Below are 23,871 nucleotides of genomic sequence, written 5' to 3' on the forward strand. Positions count from 1 at the left end.
ATTTGAAGTTGAGCTTCTTTCAACAATAAATACTGGAAAACACATTCTGAAAGACCTTGACCCACAGTTCTGCAGGCCCCTGTGAACTGGATTTAGAGACTTCAGCTTCCTCTTCATATTTAGTCTACTTTATTCATATTTATTATTATTCTACTCAGTGTGCCATACTGTCAATTCATCTCAAACAGCCATTTCAAAAACAGTTGTTTAACTGAACTTAATTTAATGGGTGCCAGTAATTTTGCCATTTATGTTGTTACTGAATAATACTGTTGATTATTGTTACTGGTATTTTTTTATTGTGTTAAAAAATAAAACCGTCATATTAAAGTAAAAGTAAACATGATTTACTGAATGTCAGAAACTGCCTCTCAGAGGTGAACAGAAACAAAACTGATCATAAGCACTTAAAAAAAACATATGTAAAAGACATGGTCTTACGTTCATCTTCTGTGAATTGAGTCGCTTGTTTGGTAGCTGTAAAATTAGACAAAATGTAAAAATAATGTAGCACAATGGTATGGTGATAAAAAGAAGTGATACATATTCTAAGTGCTTAATTGTTTGACAGTTATCAAAAAAAAAATCAGGAAAATAGATGTGCAATTACATGATACAATATATGCCTCAGGGCGGAATGGTGGCGCTGTCGCCTCACAGCAAGAGGGTCTTGGGTTCGATGCCCGGCCGGGCGGCCAGGGACCTTTCTGTGTGGAGTTTGCATGTTCTCCCTGTGTCTGCGTGGGTTTCCTCCGGGAGCTCCGGTTTCCTCCCACAGTCCAAAGGTGAATTGGAGACACTAAATAGGTGAATTGGAGACACTAAATTGCCCTTAGGTATGAATGTGTGTGTGTGTATCTGCCCTGCGATGGACTGGCAACCTGTCCAGGGTGTTTCCCCACCTTTCACCCTATGAGCGCTGGGATAGGCTCCAGCACCCCCCGTGACCCTAATCAGGATAAGCGGCTTAGATAATGAGTGAGTAAGAATATATGCTTCAAAATTCTGCATAATAATTGATTGCTCTTTGTGAACAATGAGAACCATACTAATTTTCTAAGAATATTTTGTTCCCATTTTTATGTGAACATGGACCTAACTGAATTGAGAAAGTATGAGTTGTCTTACTGATACCAACTATTGTGACATCAATGAAAGCCTGTTATACAGAAGCAACTGCCTAAGGGTGTTCAGCTCAACATAACGAAGGGGTTTGACAATCACGTCGTCACACTCCTGAGCACATATGCCTTAACACACCAAACAACAACCTCTGAAAGACGGGGTAAACAGGGAAAGGAAGCATTCTACCAATGAGTAATAAGAGTACAGAAGGTGCACATCTGCTAGCTTCCCTCATAGCTCTGTACAAAACCAAACCAAGGTCTAAGACATGGTACCAACAAAAAATCAACAACGGTGGAAGGATTTTAAAGAATTTCCACTGCCTTGTACTTCAGTAGATCTAGTTAGTACTGTTTTGAAGCTGATTCAGACTGGCTGCTCCCTAATCGTATTATGCACTATTGTGCATTATCTCAGATGTCCACCATTGTCTTTCATGCTCCAAATTGGTAAGAGAAAATTTGACACCCTAAATAATTCACCACAAATAACTTATGATGCACGGCAAAGCATAATGAACAAAGTGTACACATTACATTAGTTCAAATGTGTGGTAATGCAAAATGGATTTCTGATTTAATGTTGATAATGATAAAACTACTTTTAATACGAATACATGTAACTATCCTCAAACACTCACTTACATAAAACACAGATTATTTGTCTTGACAAGCTCTTAGCTGGGTCCAAACTCTATACGGCTTGCTGGAGTAGCATACTTCTGCTGTGTACAGGCTTTGACCAGGCTGACGAACAAAACGCACAGGACTGAAACAAACATATTTAAAAGTAATGTCTTGGTGAAAAAACCTCCCTTAGATTGATTCATGCCCTCACCTGGGATCGGTATTCTTCGGTTCCACACGTTCTTGTCTGCAGAATGCTCGATCAGTTTTAACTGTACATCTGTCACTGGTTCATCTTTTGGTAAGAATACTTCAAAGGTGGGGTAGATATTCTCTCTTTGTTTTCGACGACGAAACCGAAGGAAAGTTTCGATCTGAATAAGAAACATAGAGAGAAATGAATTTAAAGGAAAGTACTGGATAGAGTGAAAAATATTTCACAGAAAATTGTCAAAAACATTTTCCAGAGTACAGAAGAATGTTCTTGTACGTCATTTTTCATCCATGCTTTTCTTTTATTCCTACTTGATGCACATCTGTAAAACAGACTGCCGGACTAGATTTCATGTATTTCGGGAAATAGCATCAAGCAAAGAAGAAAATGACGTAAAGCAAATTGCTTTATGTTGTATTCTGTTTCTTTGTGCTCCGCTGATCTAAACGGCCTCTAAAACCCCAAAACTCAAATCAGATTATGCCTTGACTTGGCAGGCCTTTTCAGAAGATTGACTGATTGATCGATTCTTTCTTTCCTGTACATATTTGAATTAAGGAAGCCAACTGAAGATACAAAGGCCTCATGTTTATAGGTGAAACTGTGACTCCATGCAGTAAAAATAATAGCAAAATATACAACTATATATGCTGATATGTTTGATGATTATTCAGGAAAATTATTCATCTGTGATGGTTATTCTGAGAATGCCACATATATTTGCACATGCAGGTGTTTCAATGACCTTTTGATTAATATTTGTAGGAGTATACTACATGGGAGATGAAGCTCATTCTATGAGCACAATATAAAGATGAATTTATGTGGGGAAATGTGCAGTTTTTGTTCATCAGCATTTGCATAGTCACAAAGTAGCTTTAGCCTTACAAGTACACAATAGCAGACAATAGCAAAAGTACACAATAGCAGACATTAAGGATTCACTGCAACAGACACCTCAGCCTATTTTTACTAGTTTGGTTTAGAGAAAAGTAGCTTAGCAAAACCAACAGTAGAGTGAAAAAAAAACAGCATCTAATTTACATTTTTGGTCAATGTTCTTGTTTTAATTTAGAGTTTTGTGTTTGTGACTGTTTTAGCCATTTGAACTTAGTCAAACATAAAGAGAAAATGAGAGCTCTTCTACCTTAGAAAAAAAATCCAAGGTGCAAGCAACATCCCGAATGAGTTTATTTGTATAAATATGCATATATTGTATACGCATATTAAGTATATATATAAATGTAGCCCACTATATAATTGTACAACTGATATAACTTTATACTGTAATTCGTGACCTGTCCTGTTTTATACATATCGAACAGGCCATTCGCACTCACATCTGGCTGGACATCCAGGGGGACTTGTCTATGTGTCCGTGAAGCACAGTTGATTTTGTATTTCTCTCCATGTTTTAGTTCGCAGTGAGAAGATGTTTCAAGGTACATGAAATTTTTCTCACAGTCCTGTACCTAAACAAATGCAAATTGTTTACTACTGTGTTTGTGCTTTATAAAAAAAGGTTTTTCAAAATGTGCAGAACTGATATATACAAATTTACATAATTAAAATTTACTGTAATTAATTCATGTAAAAGACCATAATATTTACTACATTTTAAGTAAGTAAAAAATCAGTCTTATAACCGTGCCAACATGCAGAATCAATTTTTTAGGCAAAACTTACTTGCTTGAATGGCACATTCATAGGCAGCAAGAACACATGTAGCTTTTGGAGTTGTTGCCAATAAAACAGCAACACCTGTCCCCGGACACGGGATGCGAACCGGATCACTGGCTTGATTAGAGCAAAGAATGAGGTCCCTGAAACATTGACTGTCACATGTGTGTTTGTAACCTCCTGTGCTTTCAGTATCTTCACTGCATCCCCAGTGTAATGGACCACTGACAGGAAGTCTTGGTTGTCATCTGTAAGCCATAAAACATGCAAATATTTTTGAACATCTATTGAGTAGATTTTTTTTGTTTATTTTGCCGCTTGAAATTACCCAAAGTAAACCAATCATAATGCTAGCCAGATCTCCTATTTTAAAACCCAGTGCAAATCTGGTTTATACCAGAAAAACTGATCAATGCAATAATGAAAGAGTTATTTGCCATGTTGATTCTTTTTAAAAATCTTGTAGTCACCTTGCAAGATCTCACAGTGAGGAAGTTTAAGCTTACATAGCTCCCCCTGTAAACATTTGATGTCATACAGGGGCCCTGCTGGGTAACAGTTGGTGGGTATCTTACAACGGCTGTTCCAAAAAGAAGAGCTATACACCAGCTCCCCAATCTGTTTCATCTTGAAACCTAGCCCAGTAAGACTGCAGTGAAACCAACCAGCCTGGGTGCACAGAAACCTTTTGGAAACAATATGAAGAAAAAAAAAAGAAAAATGCTGATTGCACAAAAAGAAACTATTAAGAATTTGTGTTGAAAATACTTTGAATCTATTCTTATCTCAGATTAGATAATCTGTCAACAAATACTTTATTCGGTGTAAACTGTTTTACTTCCAATTGCAATTTATTCAAGTGACTATGTCTACAATACAATTTGTTCAGCATAATCTAAAGGAATATTTAATCACAGAAATACCATTAGAAAAGCATGGCTTTACAAATGCTGTTCTCTTTTAAAATCACAAACATAATTACGGTAACTAATGGTCTCTCAGGAGCAAACATAGTCATCAGGCCAAATCTGGCTTGACCTATACAAGAACTAATGGTTGAACCCATTGCAGAAACTTAACATTAACCAAATAATTCTAATCAACAGGGCTTTCAAATGACTGTTGTAATGGGACTATTGCAGACCTCTCACCTGTATTTTGTGCAGCCCTCAATGATGTATGTTTCCGGTGTGAAAACAGTGTTCTCTTCATTTTGTGATAACTGGAAAAATATTTTTATACGTCACTATATATGTATATTTATGCATATATATATGTAACTGAGAGTGACGTGATTTTAAGTATATATTAGAAATGCTTACATTCCAGGGTACATGACAACATATATATTAATGTGGTATTTGAATGTATGAAAAAGAGAGTTCATAATTTATAAGCAAAGCTAACTTACTCCAGACATCCTCAACGACACCTCAGAATGTCTTTCTGAAATCTCTGAGATCACAAGATGTATCCCCTGTTCTGAGATCAGACCGTGTATCTTCTCAACAAGCGTGCTGACCTGCGAATCACTGGGCTTACTGTCGAGAACGTGATATCTGTTGTTGCATTTTTCCAGAAGCCACTCCAGCATTGGCCCCCCTTTTAGTATGAATTCCTCGATGAATGCACCGCAAAGAGCTTCTCCACAAGTAAATACTACAATGGCGTGCATCCACAATCTTCCTCCAAGGAACTCCAGACCTTCTAAGATGTTTTTGGTATCCTCTGTGAATTGGTCACGTTGCAGTGAAAAGACCAGTAAAACCACGTGAGGTCCAGGATGAAGAACAGATTTTTCGCATTTCAGACTTTTCTCTGCAGTGCTGAGGTCAATATCAACGATTCTGACAACTTTCCCGCTGATAATTCCCTCGAGAATTTTTAGCCCCCCATCGCCACAGCTTACTCTTTCATCAAAGCCAGCCTTGCCGAGGAGGGCGTTTCCTGCAATTTTACCAGCTCCTCTTAAACTCATTGACCAAATCCTTGTGTCTGTGTTATGTGGTCGTTCTTCTGTTTGAGAAAACGAATTTGAAAGATGTAGATTACACTTTTATGTGTTCTGCATGAGCCTCTGAATTCATGAATAATAACAATTTAGCAAAAAACAGCAATCATCATCACCATTGTTATCATCATCATCACCATCATAAACAAACTTGAGAAGAATTACATTTACCTGGATAAACTCCATACTTCAGGGCTTTCTCATAACACTCTAATGCCTTTTCCTTCTCACCCTTAATTTCGTGTAGGTATCCCTTTATGTCAAACGCTTTACCATCATTAGGGTTTACATGGGCACGTGAGCGAGCAATCCTGCTCAGGCTGTCAATACAAAGTTTCCCCTCACTTGGTTCTCTCTGCAGTCTGAAACCTTCCATGAAGTGTCTGATGGCTAAGGACTCGTCTCTTTTAAAGTATTGTTGGAACAAACCAAAGGAATGATGAACTTTGGCCACATGCTCATTTTGCTTCTCAGCTAATCCGAATGCCTCCTGAAACAACACCTCTGCTTTTACGATATCCCTGGCTTGACCATATTGGAATGCTAGTTCTGTCTTGGCAATAACAAATGAAGATTTTAGAGAAACTGCCTTCTCCAAATGAAAGATGCACCTCGTGAGGCACTCTTCGATTTCCCCAGTGTAGTCTTCATCGCTCTGTTTGCGTTCATTTTCCAAGATTTTTTTTTTCCCTTTGTAGCACAGAGCTAACTGATGGTGTATGAAAGCTGAATTGGGAGTGCTCAACAGTGTTCTCTCCAGCAGTTTAATGGCTGCATCCAACGCTCCCTGCTGACGACAGAACGTAGCCACATATCGTATCACGTGAGGATTGTCAGGATCTATCTTCAGCGCCATCTCCACCAAACGCAAAGATTCGTGAGATTCTGTTAGTTTCTCTTTTGTATTGGCTGACAGTTTTATGCTTAATAAAACTAAAAGGACAGCATCATGTGGGTTCAGTTGTATGGCACGTCTCAGTTGCGATACTGTTTGTGAGTTTACGGTGCTTGTTTTCTCAGAGTTTGTGCGATACAGTGCAATGGCATAGCCCGCATTCAAATCACTGTCATCTGGCTCAACCTCCAGGGCCTCTCTGAAGCACTCTTTTGCACCATTGTAGAATTTGCTTGAGATCTTGAGGAAAGACCAGCCCTTTTCCCTCAGGACTTCAGGATGGAGACCTGAAGGAGACTCTAAGGAAAGCTTTTGCTCTATCGCTTCCAGGACCCTCAAGTACTTCTCACACTCAGTATAATTTTCCTTGTGATAGTGTAACCAGGCAAGGTTTCCATAGTTGACGATCAGTACCTTCTCATAATTTTTCTCATAGTGCAGTTTTGCAAGTTTCTCTGATTTAAGTAGATTTATGAGGGCATCCTCTAGATCCCCGAAAAGATACTTCACGTACGCAAATAGGTTGTAAGACCGCACAACCCTCCGCTCCTTCCCTAACTCCAGTTCAATCTGTTCTTCAAGTCTGTTCAGTAGGTTTGTGAGATCAATGTTCTCCTCATTCAAAGACCACGTAAAGTGACATTCCAGTTGGAATAATCTGGTCTTTAAAGCCTCTTGGTGACTTGAACTGAAAAAAAAAAAGTACAGACATCAAATGTAGGAATAAGGAGTCTTACACTTGTGACAAATGTAACTATGGACCTCTGCAAGAACAGAGATACAAACAAAACCTTGTTTATCACACCCAGACATTAACATTAAACTATCGTTCACTCTGAAAGTGAAGCTGGCTGGCATATGTTCACAGGTCCTGACAGCAGGATGATGAATGGAGAGAGGCTTAGGCTTCTAGGCCAAAGATTATGCCGTAAGGGTTCTGATTAATTCTCTTTGGAAAAGATCTGTCTCCCTGAGCCTGCATGTGTTTTATGTATGACATTGCTAAACACTTGAAGTCTTACCTCCTTACTACTTGCTTGCAGAGTCTGCTGCTGGTCTACCATTTCCATTTACTTTTTGTCATGACTAATGTTTTTTTTTTTCATATGGTAACAAATAAAAATACTTATAAAGGTAGCAGCAAGACCCTTGAACAAAACAGTCACATAGTTTATTCGTTCTGCACAGTTTTAGCCTTAATTTGAATATACCTCCTTCACTGTTGCTATCCCTGATCATATTTACACAGCTTTGCAAAGTCTTGTAGTCAGACTTTGAAAGAGGGTGACATTTTCACAAAAGCAAGGGGAACTGCCACTGTTAAAAATACAGAAAGTACTAAGAGTATTAGCTCCACTGCTCACAACACTAACGCGGCCGGCGATGCAACCGCTAGCCAAACAGCATCCGTGGACAAAATAATGAGTGAACTAAGGTCTCATCATTTAGACTAGAGCTTTTCAATAAGCTTGACGGAATTGTTACGCATCAGTCCGAAGTAGCAAGTAAAGTATCTACCTTGGAGAACACTCTCCCCACTATCAGAACAGGATCGCAGAAAATGAAAGCCTTCTGGAGGAGGCCCAGGAAAGGATAATGGATCTTGAAAACTCACTCTCACAAATCAAGCAGCTCTTTCTGAGGCTAATTAATAAAATTGCTCTCCTGGAAACTAAGACTGATGATCATGAAAACAGGGATCAAAGGAAAAACCTTGCTCTGCTGAACCTGCCAGAAAAATCAGAGGGGTCCCGACCACTTCTAAGATTCACACAGAACAACCTGCCAGAGTGGCTAAACATACCAACTGACCGAACCATTGAGCTGAAGAGAGCCCACAGAGCTTTATGGTCACCGTCGGTCAAAGACAAACATCTGTGGCCAATTGCTCTGCGCTTTCTGAAATATCCCGACAAAGAAATGATACTCCAAGCATCGCAACGGAACCTCAGGGTCTAACTCAGGGTCTTTTTTTATGGCCCTACATGGGATTGTCAGATTATCTGGGAATCTGGCTGGGATGTTGAGGTTCTAAAATTCTCTTTGGAATGTTATGTCTTTTTTTTAATTTTTCTTATTAGCAGCATTCATGTTTGTCTCTATTGGGGATGTTTCATTTTCTAATATTTCAGCAGTAAGTTATGGTTAGCAGCACTCAATTAAATGTGTTTTCATGGAATGTAAATGGGCTCGTACATCCGATAAAGAGAAAAAATGATTTTAAAGGCGTTGAAAAAGAGAATAGAAATTGCTATGTTACAGGAGAAGCACTTAAACAACACAAAACACGTTAAATTACGCAGACACTGAGTGGTGCAGGTGTATTTTTTCTCTTATAGCACTAATACCAGTAGGCAGGGTACTGCAATCTTAATTCACAGACAGGTTCCATTTATGCCTGAGAAAAGTCTATCCGATCCCGAGGGACAGTTCACTGAAGTCACTGGAACTTTGTATGGGCAGCCATTGACTATTTTGAATATATATGCCTCCAATACAGACAACGCTATCTTCATGTCTAATATGATATTGATACACTGCCTGGCTAAAAAAAGTTTAGATTTGGAGCCTCTGGAAGCAGTGTTATGATCTGGGGTTGTTTCAGTTGGTTAGGTCTAGGCTCAGCAACGTTATGTGGCAATAAAATGAAGTCAGCAGAGTACCTGAATGTACTGAATAACCACATTATCCCATCAATGGATTTTTGCTTTCCTGATGGCACGGGCATATTCCAGGATGACAATGCCAAGATTCATTGGGCTCAAATTGAGAAAAAGTGGTTCAGAGAGCATGAGGAATCATTTTCACACATGAATTGGCCACCACAGAGTCCTGACCTTAACCCCACTGAAAGTCTTTGGGATGTGCTAGAAAAGACTTTACGGAGTAGTTCGACTCTCCCGTTGTCAATACAAGATCTCGGCCAAAAATTAATGCAACTCTGGACAGAAATAAATGTTGTGACGTTACATAAGGTGGTCGAAACAATGCCACGGTGAATGCACACCGTAATCAAAGCTAAAGGCAGTCTAACAGAATATTAAAGTGTGTGACTTTTTTATTTGCCTGGTAGTGTACTTAATGAGCATTGCATAGGTCTTGGATTCTAAGCTGGTGACTTTAACTACAGACCCAGGCCTCCAACTCAAAGGCTGCTGAAATAGTGAATACTTTGGGGCGGGAGACTTGACTGGAGGATATATGGAGAGAGGTCAATGGTACCACAAAGGATTATTCATTTTACTCAAATTTACATAAGTCATACTCACGTATAGATTATTTCCTTATTCCGCAACATTTTGTTAACATCATTCACTCGTGCACTATTGGGCCTATGTTACTCTCAGACCACTCTCATGTAAGGTTATCATTTGATCTTAGTAAAGACATCCCTAAATCAAGAAGCTGGTGATTCAACACCTCCCTACTTGCAAATGAGGATTTTAAGAATGAAGTGTGTGCATGGATTGATGTCTATAAACAGAATACTGCTGACTCCCCACTTTCACCTGCTATTATTTGGGAGGCTGCTAAAGCTACTATAAGAAGACATCAAATGTCTTATTGTTCATCTATTGTTCAAAAAAGCAAGGGAGGACTGTAGACAGAAGCTGGTGAAGGAGGTGGAACGCTGTGAAAAAATACACAAAATCTTTATGGATGACACAGCATGGAGGAGACTACAGGTAGCTAGAGCTAAGTTCAAATTTGACCATACTCATCAAATTAAACAAGATATATTTTTCATCAGGCATAAATACCATGAATATGGGAACAGGTCCAGCGGGTTACTGGCATGTCAGTTACTGGACCTATCAGAGCAAACCACTGTTGCTATTCAGAGGAACAATAATGTTTGAACAGTGTCTGTTTGGACAGACATCTTTTCATTCGAAGAATGTTGTAGAACAAGACAAAACTTGTTCTAAAGTCTGGTGTCTTTCAGTTTTACGCCATTTTGTTCTGGACAAGCTTTAAGAATTGACACTGAACTCCATGGATGTCATAAAATGTACACTGCACACTGGTCAAAAAGGTGACTGCACATTTTACATTTATAAAAACATATGGCACTAAAGCACTGTGACTTTTTTTTGTCGTTGCTGCTGTACCAAGTGTGGACATGAGCATGTTAATTGCCGAAATAATTGACAAACAAGTTTAGCTGTAGTGTGAACACTAACGCACTAGCACAGCACAACAAAATATATTCTCCCCCTGTGGGTTTATTTTTCCTCAGCAATTGATGGGGAAAAATGCTGAAATTTAGTGAACACGGAATGGTTCTACAGTTTTCTGTTCAAAATTTTAAGAAAAATTTATTAGTTACCAACCGCTTTCATTTTGATGCTTTTCAAATGTATATGATGGTAAGACAAAGCCTTTATCTTAAAATCACTTTTACTCTTGTCTCTTTGGTCCATTAACTCGTGAATCTAAAAGTGGTACTTTTAAGATAGTCCTTATCATCAAAATCAGTGTCCTAGCTGAATCCAGGGGTGTCTGCAGGGTTTCATCTTAGCATATGCACAGAAACCTGACTGTGCACACGCATTTACATGCACGCATGCACCCACACACACATCAAGAGAGAGCTGAGAGAGAGAAATGCTGCTGACTGATTAATGAATAATTAAATCTAACCTATAAAGCACTGAATGGTCTTGCACCACAGTACCTGAGCGAACTCCTGGTCCTTTATGATCCACCTCGCCTACTTAGATCAAAAGGTGCAGGCCATTTGTTGGTACCTTGAATTGTGAAGGCTACAGCAGGGGGCAGAGCCTTCTCTCACAGAGCCCGCAGTTATGGAACTGCCTCCTAATTAGTGTTCAAGACTCAGACACAGTCTCAATGTTTAAGTCGAGGCTGAAAACTTATCTGTTTAGTCAAGCCTTTTGCTAACAGCTCTTTACTAGGTAAAGGAGCAGATCTGGAGGGTTCTCGGGCATAGAGTGTTTGGTGAACTGGGATGTTTGGATGCTGTCGCCCCCCTACTCTAACACGTTCACTCAGGTTAGTTGATGGTAGAGTGGGTGGCCGCCTTGTGTCCCAGAGTGCCCTCATGTCCGTATTGCCTCCTAGCTCTCCCTTTTAGCTATAATAGCTGTAATAGCTAGTCTTGCTGGAGTCCCGCCTGCACTCGGCACACGATGTACATTGTCCCTTAACCATTATGTGGTAATAAACATATCTGACAATGTCTCTCTGTTGAGCCACACATGCCAATTCTGAGATACCAGTGATCCTGACTCCTGCCCTTCAGACCGATCCATCCTGGTGTTCTCGTCCTTCACAAACCACGCCCACTGACTTTGCCGCCTTCATTTCAGTTTCTGAGGAGAGGCACAACGTCCTCAGCTCCCTTCACGCTGAGAGCCAAAAACTCGATCAGTTCGTCAGTGGGCGTGGTTTGTGATTGACATTTTGAGCGGAAGAAACAAAAATTACTTGCTGTAAACGATAAATGTAACACAAATTGCTTGCTGTAAACGATAAATGTCAGTCGAGTTTATCAAATCAATTGATAATTTATCACTCTATTTTTCAGCTCACATATATTTTTACCCCCCTATTTTTCAATTCACATGCATTTTCATCACCTTCATTTTTATCAGTTAAGATTTGTTTTTACTTTCAATCCTGATAGTATCAGCCGTACAGCTGAATGCGCCCGTGTCTAAATCATCTGAAGATTATAACATAAAACTGATAATCACTACATGCAGCTCGGTATGAAAGTGCTGTGTACCAATATTTTCATAAAACCTACCTCATTTTTGCGGTCAAGGTTGCATAAAACATACACCTAAATGCTCGAGAACAACTCAGACTTTCCAGTGTGAACAAAGCTAGCTCCACCTATCCATAAATAACAGGTAATTTAGTGAGCCAATAGACATGAGCACCAGGTACATTCTGGCACATCCTCGTATTTCATTTTCCAGTTGCAATGAATACTGAACGACACTACAGTGAACAACACACTGGTACACCTCTGCAAACAGATGACCTGGACATATTTCCTCGCTAACAAGTAAGGCATTATGACTTTCAATCTGGGTAATACTCAGGGCTTAATTTGTGCCGGAATGGATCCTGCCGGAATAGGATCCGAGACCTCCCAGACTGGGACTGGCACCCATTTGATTGGATAAGACACCTCCTTTGTCACTATTAAAATTTGTAAACAAATTGTATGATATTTAATGTTATCTGTTCGGTCATTCTTTTGTTTCCAATTCAAGTTACTCGTAAATCACGTGTTGTCCTATTTTGGCTGCATTTTAAATCTGATTCAGAGAGGGAGAGAGAGACGTTCACTCAGGTCACGCAGTGATGCCTGAAGTGTGTGGAGTTTTGCGCAAATCACAAGATTTATCTCTTCCCTGACCCGCCGGAACAGCACCATCTCTCCCAGGACCTCCTCGGTTACAACATAATTAGATAGGAGGGGACACATCAAAGCAAGAGCAAATACTCATGCCCAAAATGTATAAGAAGGTAAAACTGCAGTAAATTCAAATTACTCCTGAGGCGCTAACCATTACACCACTATGTGATGGAAACAGCACCATCGGGCCATTATGTGGATCAAACTGCCCATCCAAAATCAGGAGCAGTAAAGAAAGAAGCTATGATGGGTAGCGGGACACCTCGTCGACCTTGGTCAGGTGGGCACTGTGTGCACTCTTAATTTTTTGGTTCAGCTGCGCGTAGCTAAATCAGAGCAGGGGTTATTCCAGAAAGCAAGTTTAGTGAAAACGCAAGAGTTAGTTAACTCAGAGTAAGTAGTAAACCTCCCAACAGAAGAGCCCTATAGTTTTATTCTCCTAGCAAAACAAAGCTGTAGGACTCGTCTGTTAGGAGTTTTACAACTTCTTGCTCTGTGTTTTCACTAAACCCCCTTTTCTGGAACACCCCTGAGCAAAAATCATGTGGTAATTGCCGACTCCTCCAGATTCGTCTTTTGAAGTAATGTCCAATGGATATTAAAGGCAATGAATGTCATTATCAGTGAATTTAGCTTTGTTAAAACACTTTGGATACATGAAGCCTGTCCATGGAGACTTTAATCTTAATATTTCTCTATGCTCTATATATATTAGGACACCTTATTACCAGACTCTTTGTTTACTCTTTATTTGTGGAGCTGGGGAAATGATAAGTTTACTTCTCTTGTTAAACTCTATTATGATAAGATTTCAGTCTATAAGATATGTTCGCTTTAGTGACACCAGCCAACTCCATGAAACGCTAAGTTTAGCTTGTTTCCAGACATAGACCCTTTGAGGACCACAGCTCAACAACAACATGCTCTGAAACCTGATTCCACTTATTACCTAAATACCAAATACTTTATCAGTTGATGCAGGGAGAAACTCCAGGAGCAGGACTGGGGAAACACCAACACCATGGTAAACGATGTATGAGACAGGCTTGCTCCCCAGGAAACATTCTCCACCACGGCTGATACACTCTAAGGCCAAAACACTGGATGATGTCTAGAGGTCAATTTTTCAGAAGAAGCAGCTCCAAATATATGCAAACAGTTAAGAATGTCTAAAGCACAAAAGTTCATGAAACACACACACACACACACGATAATTAATTCTTCAGATTATATTCTCAAATACAAAAAACAGTGAGTTTTGATCAGACACAAAACCACATGCAGATACTGTTTTACAGACATGGTACAGGGTATAAAAACTTTTACAACCACAAACTGAACTATTTATGATCACTGAAACAGGAGAAAAAAAAAACATCTTTAAAAGGTACAAGGGGTTTATGTGCATTTGACAGTTAGGGGACAACTTTTAGAGAGCGTATAAAAAGGAAATGATGATTATTTCCACAGGATTAACAATCAGATGAAACGTGTTATGAAAAGGAGACTATTACAATTCCTATTTCAATTAATCTGCTCAAAGTTATATATACTATTAATGTATTATATTATTTTGAAACCAAAAAGGAAAAATATTTGCCCTAAAATCATACAGAAAAATACGCCAAGCCAGCCATTTTAAAATTGTGGTTCTTTGATCAAAAAAGTTTTTTTTTTCTTCTTTAAAAAAAAAAATAAAATAAAAACAGGAGGATAAAATACTCAAACGACTGTTTATACACACAAAAACATAACAACAACAACAAAAAAAAACCCATCAGTCTTGCAATACCAGATGTCAATGTATGTGTCCAAAATCCCTGTGAAACTGAACTAGCTTTACAACTAAACATTCAGATGCACAACGTATTAGTCTGTGCACTCTTTTTTTTTTTCCTTTTCTCTTTTTTTTTTTTTTTAATGAAGCTATACCGTACATCACTGCTGCTTTGCCTCATATGCTCTGGATTCTCCTCTATAAACAGGCAAGCAGGATGAGTGGACAAATCAAGCTGATTTACTCATCATTAACTCATCTACAAAAACAGGGCCTGCAGGGCCCAGAACTCAACAACAAGCTGCTGGGAGCTAAAAAAAAAAAAAAAAAAAAAAACCAAAAAAATTACCTTTAAGGCACAAAGGGGGCGGGGGGGGGAGGGGTTAACGACTAAACAACCCTCTTTATTCTTTCATTAAAGGGAGCGGTGTAAAGGAGGATAAACTGGGGGAGAGCAAAAGACTGAAACAAAACGACTAAAAAAAAGCGGAATGCCGCTGAAGGAATAAACTGTATCTGCCGTGTGGAAGAAAAGGAACGAAAACAAAACAAACAAACAAAAAAAAAAAACGGAGGCTGCGTTGCCGCACGGCTACTGCTGCGTTCCCTGGGAGCCCTGCGTGCCTTGAGTGCCCTGCTGGTTGGAGTAGTTGCCGTAGTTTCCATACTGGTTGTAGTACTGGTTCCACTGGCTCTGGTTCTGGTAGTACTGCTGCCATTGCTGAGCGTACTGCTGAGACAGGAAATCAAACCAGTTAGACTTTTCCAACCAGTTAAGACTTTTCTGGTATCAATTAAAAGTGATAAAGATCTGGTTGGGTGAGGGGATATTGGTATGACCCTAGCGGTCCAGTAATTGAACTGAAGTTCTCTCATAAGACGTAGGTCTGCTGCTTCATCATCGTTCTGCTCTAGCACTATGGGGCATGATGCTCACCTGCTGGTACTGTTGGTTATAGTTCTGTTGTTGCTGGTTGTAAGTTTGCCCTGTGGTAGCTGGAGTTTGGCTGTAGCCTTGGTTGTATCCTGGGTACTGACCGTAGCTGCCATAATTGTAACCTTGGTTGTAGTTCCCCTGGTTGTAGCCTTGGTTATAGCCTTGATTGTAACTCTGCGGCTACAAAAAAACCAAAAAAATAAAAACAACGTTATCAGGGTGCATCAATGAAGCTGCAAAGTGAGATTTTAAGTTAAAGGCTTATGAAAACCTGGTTCATGTTTGTGTTTTCTTTGATGTTTCTGTATGACAGACGTTGGATAGACTTTTATGAAAAAATGAACATTGTCAAATCCAAAACCATTTACAGAAGAACATCTGGGTCAGACAGCATCAATAACTCAGAGAGACTGAGGGGGAAGGTGTCACAAGACTACACTCACTGTTCCGTAAAGGCTCTGTCTATATGGCACTGACCTGGGACTGGCTGTAGCCGCTGCTGGTTCCAGTACCACTCTTGTTGTATGAGCCCTGGTGGTTGTGGTTGTAGCCTCCCCCGGACGGCTGGCTACGATTGTACCCACCCCTAGCTCCTACGCCTCCATCTCTATAGTTACTCCCCCAGCGATTCTGATTGTAACCTCCACGGTTATACCCTGGGGGGGGGGGGGGGGGTAAGAAAACGTGGAAATACGGAATTATGCAGCACAGAAATATCACTGACTCCAAGAGGGAGCTGAAAGACTTCAGCGAGGGATAGATAAATAGATAATAAATATACAAACAAATCCCCTCATCCCCTTACCCCCGCGGAAGCCTCCACCTCCAGGGCCTCCCCGACTCTGATAGCCGCCCCTGCCGCCCTGTGGGCCGCCGCGGTTGTCGTAGCGTTGGAACCCCCCGCGGCCGCGGAAGCCGCCCGGGCGGTTGTTGAAGCGTTTGTCGGGGGGTGGGCCGGCCTTGCGGCCTTCCTCGTTGTACTGTTTGACGAGCGTGTCGGCCTCCTCCCGCTGGAGCTCGACGAAGATCACGTCGTCCAGGAAGTCTCCGGACTCCGGCAGCACGAAGTTGGCTACGGGGAGCAGAGGGACGCAGTGAGGGAGAGTGTAGCCGCGCCGTCGAAAGACAAAGAGAATCAACTGTTACCACCCAATAAAACACTACAGAATACTAACTATAGGGATAAAGGAAGATGGAAAGAAACAGAGAAAGAGAGAGAGGGAGGGAGAGTAAGAGAGAGAGAGAGATAGAGAATAAGAGAGAGAGAGAGAGAAAGTGAAAAGGAAAATAAATGGGGATAGTCAATGTGTTCTAGGACAAATGTTGCCTTATGAAAATAAGGCAAAACTTGCCTTGACATCAGAGACGATGAAGGAGAGGTAAAGGAGATGAAAACAAAAACAACAACAACAAGAACGACAGTTGCCAGACAAAGAGAGTTAGGAAAGTCTTGAGGGGAGAGGGGGATGATTTGTCACTGCAGAGTCATTTATGATGTGTATATGAACAGACTGAAAATTGACACCTTGGTGTCTGTTCTAGTCTTTCTATTGCTCAGTAAGGAAGCCTAGAAATCTGATTATTGTACATGACAATGAGGGAATATTCAACAAGAACTATTAAGCTTAAACTATATCTGTAGTCATTTGGGATTTTATTTGGAGGGGGGAGGGGGTGTATCACAGAGTATGCAGTGATGAGAGGTATTGCAGGAAATGACGTAAAAAGAGAGGAGAAAAAGACGAGAGTGAGGAGGGGGGGGGGGGGGGGGAAGTGACATCTTTCATCTGGCAAAAAAAAAAAGATTGAACAGAAGAGAGGGACGGGGTTTGGAGAAGGGGGGAACGGGGTGGAGTCTTCCAAGTTTGATAACACAAAACAAACAAATAATTAAAAAACAAAAACAAAACAAAAACAAAACCAAAGTAAAAAAAAAAAAAAATACATAGGAAAAAAAAAAAAAGCAGATCTGGTGTTGTTTAAATTTTTTTTGTAGGTTGTTTTTTTTTTTTGTTGGTTTTTTTTTTTTGGGTTAACCATGGAATTCCTACCTTTCATTTCTAAAACAGCATGATCGGGAACATCCTTCCCTTCCTCATCAGTTCGCTTTAACGTTCGTTCTTTTAAATCCTCGTCCGTGGGACAAATTACAATAGCCTTGCGTTGAAAACCTTCAAAAGGACGCATTTTTCGTCTCTGGGCTGATCCATATACATTTGTCTAGCAATGGTGACAAAAAAGAGGTAGAAGCTGTTCATTATTGTTTGCTTTTGTTACGGCTTTGCGCTCCGTAGGAGGGGGTTTGGATTCCTGCAATGATGAAAGTGAGAGAGGTTTTTTTTATGTCTATTCTTCTTCTTCTTCTTTTTTTTTTACTTTACTAATGGTTGTCTCTCACAACCCCAGACTTACCTTTGAAATCAGGAACAACGACCAAAAAAAAAAAAAAAAAAAAAAGACAGTTTTGAAATAGTCATGAAGGGGACCCCATTTTTTTTTTTTTTTTTTTTAAACCATGCTGCTTGCGCTAAACCGTGTCGAAATGAAGGGTTCGACTTACAAAGCATCTTTCCAAAACGTACTGCTTCACAAACAAAACATTATAAACAAATCAAATCATATTAAAACAAGGATAAAGGAAAAATAGTAAACAAAACGTTACGTTAACAGAGAATCCTTTCCTGCTGCAAACATAAACCGTATGAAAAAACGTCTCCATGTTAGAACACCCACGGATAATAATCCGGCTCTTTCCGCAGAGTGCCACGCCTGCTAAAGAAACATGCCGAATCTCACAACCACCTTTACATCAACACCGCCACGCATGTCTTACCCCAAATAACAACGCAAAACACGCCTGCAAATCCAAAGACGGCCTCATTCAAAGGGCTCATGATAATCTGGAACAGCGGGAAAAAGGACTAACTTGGCTGTTCAAAAGCAAGCAGAATAACAGCTAATCCTGTTTCAGTCAACATGCATCAGGTCTTCTCTGCACGTCTAAGGGGTCCCCCCCATACTTACCAGTACTTACCCGCTCTTCATACGCCCAGCTATGCCCACCACACAGACAAACACATATTACCTACCTGCCAGTACTTACAGTCTCCTATGGGTTACCGTGGACACGTCCCGATGACCCTACTTACCTTAATGAAACTTGGCCGTGATGAGCTGAAAACTTCAAGCCTGGTTAGTTTCTTACTTACCTTCATGTTTCATTCATTTTAACACAACATTCAACAGTTCCATATGCTACAGGTATGTATAGCTATTTCAAAACATCAAAGGCGATGTTTTTGTCTTTTACGGTTACCATAGCAACAGAAGGTGTTTTTCTTACTCACCAGGCAGTGATTACTTGTTTTTCAACATCTTACTAATGACAAGGACTATTTGTACAGTGTGCAAAGATCTCTTTTACAACAAGACATACAAAAGAGGGAAACCAAAAAGTATTGAGAGTAAGAAACATTTTTTTTTCCTCCTTTCCTACTGTATTGTATATACTCTGCCTAATTTCACTGGGACAAAACAGAAACGAATAAAATTCAGCAACAGGTTCAAGGACAAACAAAAGTGTGACAAAAAACTCTCCAACGAGAACAAATGCTTATCAATGTTCGCTCTAAGACTACAGAGACAGCAGCAAAGAGAAGTGCATCAATGGATGTGTCCATTCAGTGAGCAGTAGTGAGCTGAGGTTAGGGAATTTTCTGAGGAGGGGGGGAGCTTTCGGGAGATGTGGAGAGCAATAAAGAGAGAGAGAGAGAGAGAGAGAGGGGGAGAGAGAGAGAGAGAGGTGGGGTGGGGTGGGGTGGGGGGGGAGGAGGAGCTGCGTTAACAGCGCTGAAGATGGGCAGGCGGCTATGGCAGTACCTGGTCGAGGATGTAGTTTCGTTTCTTGCGCGCTGCGATCTGGATGAGTCTGTTGAGACACTGCGTGGCCTGTTGGATCAGGATGTCCCAGCGGCCGGCGTAGTTCCTCTGACGACGCAGCCCCATCACCTGTGAGAGAAGAAAACAGTGGGGTTTTTTTTTTCTTTAACTAAATAACACAACTGAGGGCTGCAGAAGACACAGTAAAACAGCAGTGGTTGGTTTACAGGTTACTTGTGTATTTTCATAGTCTAAAGGCGTATTAAAAAAACCCCAAACAAACAAACAAACAAAAAAAAAGGTCTACCAACAAATGACTCATTCACACCAAAGTGCTGTTACTTTAAAAGCTGAAAGACAGTTGAGGAGGAAGGCACAACCCCGACAACAGGATCTGCTCAAACCTTCATCTTATCCATGATGGCGTTGGTGCCCAGGATGTTGTATTTCTTGGCAGGATTTTCCTGAGCATGCTTCACTGCCCATGTGGTCTTCCCAGCGCCAGGCAAACCCACCATCATCAGAATCTAAAAGAGCAAAAAAGTCGATTAATCATCATATTAAACACGACGTTATGGTACAAACAACTTGGCCAGAATTGGCCGGTCAAGCTATTAAAAGCGTGTTAGCTCTTCATCCACGCAGCACAAGACCGTTAAAGATTACGAAAAAGCGAAACGTTTTGCGGAGACAGCGTCGGCCTTACCTCACACTCGGCTTTGGAAGACGGTCCAACCGTGCCCCTTGCCCTGTCCTCCAGAGGAACCTGCTGGATGAAGGTATAGCCCTCCGGCTGGGGGAAGAACGGCTCCTCTTTCTGGCCAAAGTTGAACTCCACGGCGCAGTTCTTCACCAGCACGTGTGGGAAGAGCGGTCGTCCGTCCAGTTCTTCACGGGAGACGCGGAAACACACGTCGAGCCACTTCCCGTTTTTGGAGAAAGCCATCTCCACCTCCTCTCCGCTCTCAAAGTCCTGTTACGATGTTATAACCACAGCGCGAGTTATATCTCTGTGTTTCTTTTTTTTTTTAAACAAAGAGTCGGTTAAACGAGTTAGGAGATGCCAACAATGCTCACAATGTAACACCCCAGGACATCGTTTTCACCAAACCTCTCCCCGTAATCCTCAAATTTGCAGTCGGAAGATTTCTTCCCAGTGCCACCATATCCATAGGAGAAGGGTTCCTCACCTGGAAAAGACGGATTATGGAGCGAACATTTATCTACGCACACATCACTAGAAGAGTCATGCGTTGTTGGAAAACTTTATGGAGTTTGCGCTGTGAGAAATATCAAAGACTCTGCATTTAAGTCTTGGCTTTAGGACACACGTAAGGTAAGTCCATCAGTCACATCTCTAAGCTATTGTAGCTACTTAACCTGACATGCACTAATCAAATAACTGTCCAACCGTATATGTGCGTCACGCTCTTTGTGCTTCAGTAAAGTACATGTACTTACCCAGCTGTGTGGTACAGGAGTCCAAGGACCAGCCTATTCTTACCACGTGTGGATCCGGTTCGCTGGTAGGCAAGTGTTTCACTGAGATCTCTTCAGTGATCTAAACCAGGAAGGACATGCAAACACAATTTAATTTTTTTTTTTTTAAAAAAAAAAAAGTGCTGTAAATGCAGGTCACGAAGTCAAAAACGTCTTACAGATCAGCATGAAAGCTTGCAAGAATGCCACTGATTCCTCAGCAGCACAGACAATTTTAAAATGTTGTTTTAAATTCTAAAAAGGCTTAAGTCGGTTACCTTCATTTCATAACAGATGCGTCCTTTGCTGGCACCATACGAGGCCCGCGCACCTGCCCACAGGTAAGCGAACCCTTCAATGGTCAGAGGGTAGCCGCTGTACCGATCGCGGGACACTTTGAAGTGCAGGTCACAGTTATCTGTGGAAATACAGACAGGGAGACCAAGCTGAATCTGGCATTGTGGTTTAGAGCAGTTAGCGGGCGAGACCAAAACAGTAAGTACAGTATGTTCCACATTCTCTCTGACCTGCTAAAAAGCCCTACTTTGAAAACCACATCAGTACGCCCTGCATTACAACCCACACTGATGTAATACTCTCAAATGGTTTGTGCGTGGTTGCGTACAGCACTGAAATGGTCAAAGTCAATTGACATAAACACAGTTATGATTCATTCACTCATTTCATCAATGTACGAGCAGAACAACGAGATACACGTTTCGTAGACAATAACCTAGTTACTTCTTAACTACCAGCTAAAAAAGAAAAAGAATTTACTCACATGTGTCAATTGCCACAAGAGTGTCATCAAACTCTTCCTCCTCTTCTTCAGCTGGAGGCTGTGGAGACCGCCCCCTGTCAAACCCAAAAAAGGGAAGACCGTGAAGTGCACAGCTTAACGTGAACAACAGCACGCACAAGCGCAGAAAGAAAACGCGCGACTCACCTCCTGTCTTCGCGGTGCTCGTAATAGCTGTATCCGTGGCCTTCCTCGTAGGACCTCTTGCGGCTGTAGGACATGTAGCGATCGTCCTCGGGTTTCATCTGACCCCCCTGTTCCGCGTCCATGGCCCCCCACTGACCTACTTGTTCCGCCTCCTCCTGCTGCTGCTGCTGGGACACGTCCTCACTCTTCTTTTCCTCTTCTTTCACTTCAGCTAAAAAAAACCCCCAAAAAACAGGACAATAGCCGCTCGTTATCAGGCTCTTGCTGTAAACAAACAACCAAACAAACATAAAAAGGCATCTGTGGTTTCGGAGATCTGCGGTAGGACTCACCTTCCTCGCTCAGGGGCTTTGACTCCGACTCTGACTCCTCGGGTTTGGCTTCTGGCTCTTCGTACTGCTCCTGAGCCGCGGCAGGCTCCTCGTACTCTTGTTTCACCGCCTGATCCTGATACGCCTCCTGGGCTGGGGGCTGTTCGTAGCTCTGCTCCGCGGGCGGCTCCTCGTAGCCCTGGCTGTCCTCCTGTTCCTCATACTGCTGCTTGACCTGAGGCTCCTCGTAATCGTGCCTCGCCGGCTGCTCGAATTCCTCTCCCGAGGGGTACTGGGCGGCCATCTGCTGCGCCATAACATCGGAGGTGAAGTCCCCGATCCCGTAGCCCGCGTCTGGGGGCCCGAGTCCGCTGTTCTCCTGGTTAGTGTTGTACTCTTCGTCGTTGCTTTCGTTGCTTTGCGCGTCATCTTCCTCCGCCCCGTTTCCTTCGTCAAACTGTTGCTGGCCGCCACCATTATCTTGTTCCTCACCTTCATACTCTACAACCAGAGGGAGATCAGTTTACTTAAAACAATGTTACCAAAAATACCACTTTCTATCCACTTATTTTCAAAGGATAACTCTTTGTTGGATCACAGATTGCTTCCGTTTGTAATGCATAAAACGAGAGCGGTTAAAATGGTCACGTTGTCAACCACTCCTAGTACATAATCTCATTTAATCCCTCAAGAGTAAATCTGTTTGAACAACGACGCCATCTGGAAGGCCGCGAAAATTCACAATACGCTATAAATGACTGGTAACATGTGACCAAATAAACAAGACCATACCTTCTTCTGGATAGTCAGGTTCCCCAGCTTCCCCGCCAACCCCGTACTCTCCTCCTTGATCTCCCGGCGGCCCGTCTCCTGCAGCCTCGGCCTCAAGTGCAGCCTGCAACCGGTCCACTAGATCCGCCTTCAGCCCGCGGGTGTCAAGGCCCCGGCGCTGGAGCTCCTCTTTCAGCTCATTTACTTTGAGCTTCTTAACATTAATCCCGCTCATATTTCATGTAAATGTGTTTTTTGTTGATTCACGGTGCAATCTGTCTAAAACAAGAACATAAACAGACCTGGGTTATAGCATAGCTATCAGTTGCCGCCAAGCCATTGATTGGACAGTACAGTACGGACGTTACCCTGCGTTTTAGCTAAGATACAAAACGTTAGCTTGCTAAGTGGCACGGAAACTTTTTCAAATAGCGCTGTTACATAAAGTGCAATTGACTAGAACATAACTATCCAATTTTTAAAAAATCAAGAAAACGTATTTGCAAAAGTAAAAATTAGTAACTTCCACGAAATAAGTTAACATTGTGCAGCGTTAGCTTTCTGATATCAAGCTAGCCTCTTTCTGTAACCTATAAAGCTAGCTAACTCGTCAGTTTACTGCATGCATTTGGGTTTTGCATCAGAATAACAACTGCTAGAACGATTATTGTGCCGGATATTATGCAAAGCAAACAGCAAGATTCCAAAGAATCCAAAATCCAACCTTTTGTGAGTTTCTCTCTGGCAACAAATCTCTGGACTCCTTCCCCGTCTACCCCACAAAATGGACGATTACAGTAAAACGAAACTACTTCCTGTACGAAAT

General features: G+C 41.4%; 2 protein-coding genes across 4 annotated transcripts; both read right to left on the reverse strand.

The window, feature by feature from the left end:
• Nucleotides 1-5,047: 5,047 nt before the first annotated feature.
• Nucleotides 5,048-12,329, reverse strand: LOC115828866 (interferon-induced protein with tetratricopeptide repeats 5). Its single transcript, XM_030792963.1, has 3 exons — nucleotides 12,325-12,329; nucleotides 5,828-7,239; nucleotides 5,048-5,661 (listed from the first exon to the last, which is right to left on the reverse strand). The coding sequence occupies exons 1-3, from the start codon at nucleotides 12,327-12,329 to the stop codon at nucleotides 5,048-5,050; spliced, it is 2,031 nt and encodes a 676-aa protein (XP_030648823.1).
• A 2,781-nt stretch (nucleotides 12,330-15,110) lies between these two features.
• Nucleotides 15,111-23,825, reverse strand: hnrnpul1l (heterogeneous nuclear ribonucleoprotein U-like 1 like). 3 transcript variants are annotated; one of them, XM_030792477.1, is made up of 16 exons: nucleotides 23,770-23,825; nucleotides 23,067-23,324; nucleotides 22,296-22,775; nucleotides 21,964-22,174; nucleotides 21,799-21,872; nucleotides 21,296-21,435; nucleotides 21,000-21,099; nucleotides 20,616-20,728; nucleotides 20,245-20,511; nucleotides 19,943-20,065; nucleotides 19,539-19,667; nucleotides 17,711-17,879; nucleotides 16,465-16,731; nucleotides 16,137-16,315; nucleotides 15,660-15,839; nucleotides 15,111-15,452 (listed from the first exon to the last, which is right to left on the reverse strand). In XM_030792477.1, exons 2-16 carry the CDS (start codon nucleotides 23,278-23,280, stop codon nucleotides 15,315-15,317), a joined length of 2,784 nt encoding a protein of 927 aa, XP_030648337.1. In that variant the 5' UTR covers nucleotides 23,281-23,324; nucleotides 23,770-23,825; the 3' UTR covers nucleotides 15,111-15,314. The 3 variants fall into 3 exon arrangements, with proteins under 3 accessions (XP_030648337.1, XP_030648335.1, XP_030648336.1); XM_030792475.1 differs by having other exon boundaries at nucleotides 15,111-15,455; XM_030792476.1 differs by having other exon boundaries at nucleotides 15,111-15,455; nucleotides 23,067-23,320; nucleotides 23,770-23,819.
• Between the last annotated feature and the right edge of the window lie 46 nt (nucleotides 23,826-23,871).

The sequence above is a fragment of the Chanos chanos genome, chromosome 15 (genome assembly GCF_902362185.1).
Source record: "Chanos chanos chromosome 15, fChaCha1.1, whole genome shotgun sequence".
Classification (NCBI taxonomy): domain Eukaryota; kingdom Metazoa; phylum Chordata; class Actinopteri; order Gonorynchiformes; family Chanidae; genus Chanos; species Chanos chanos.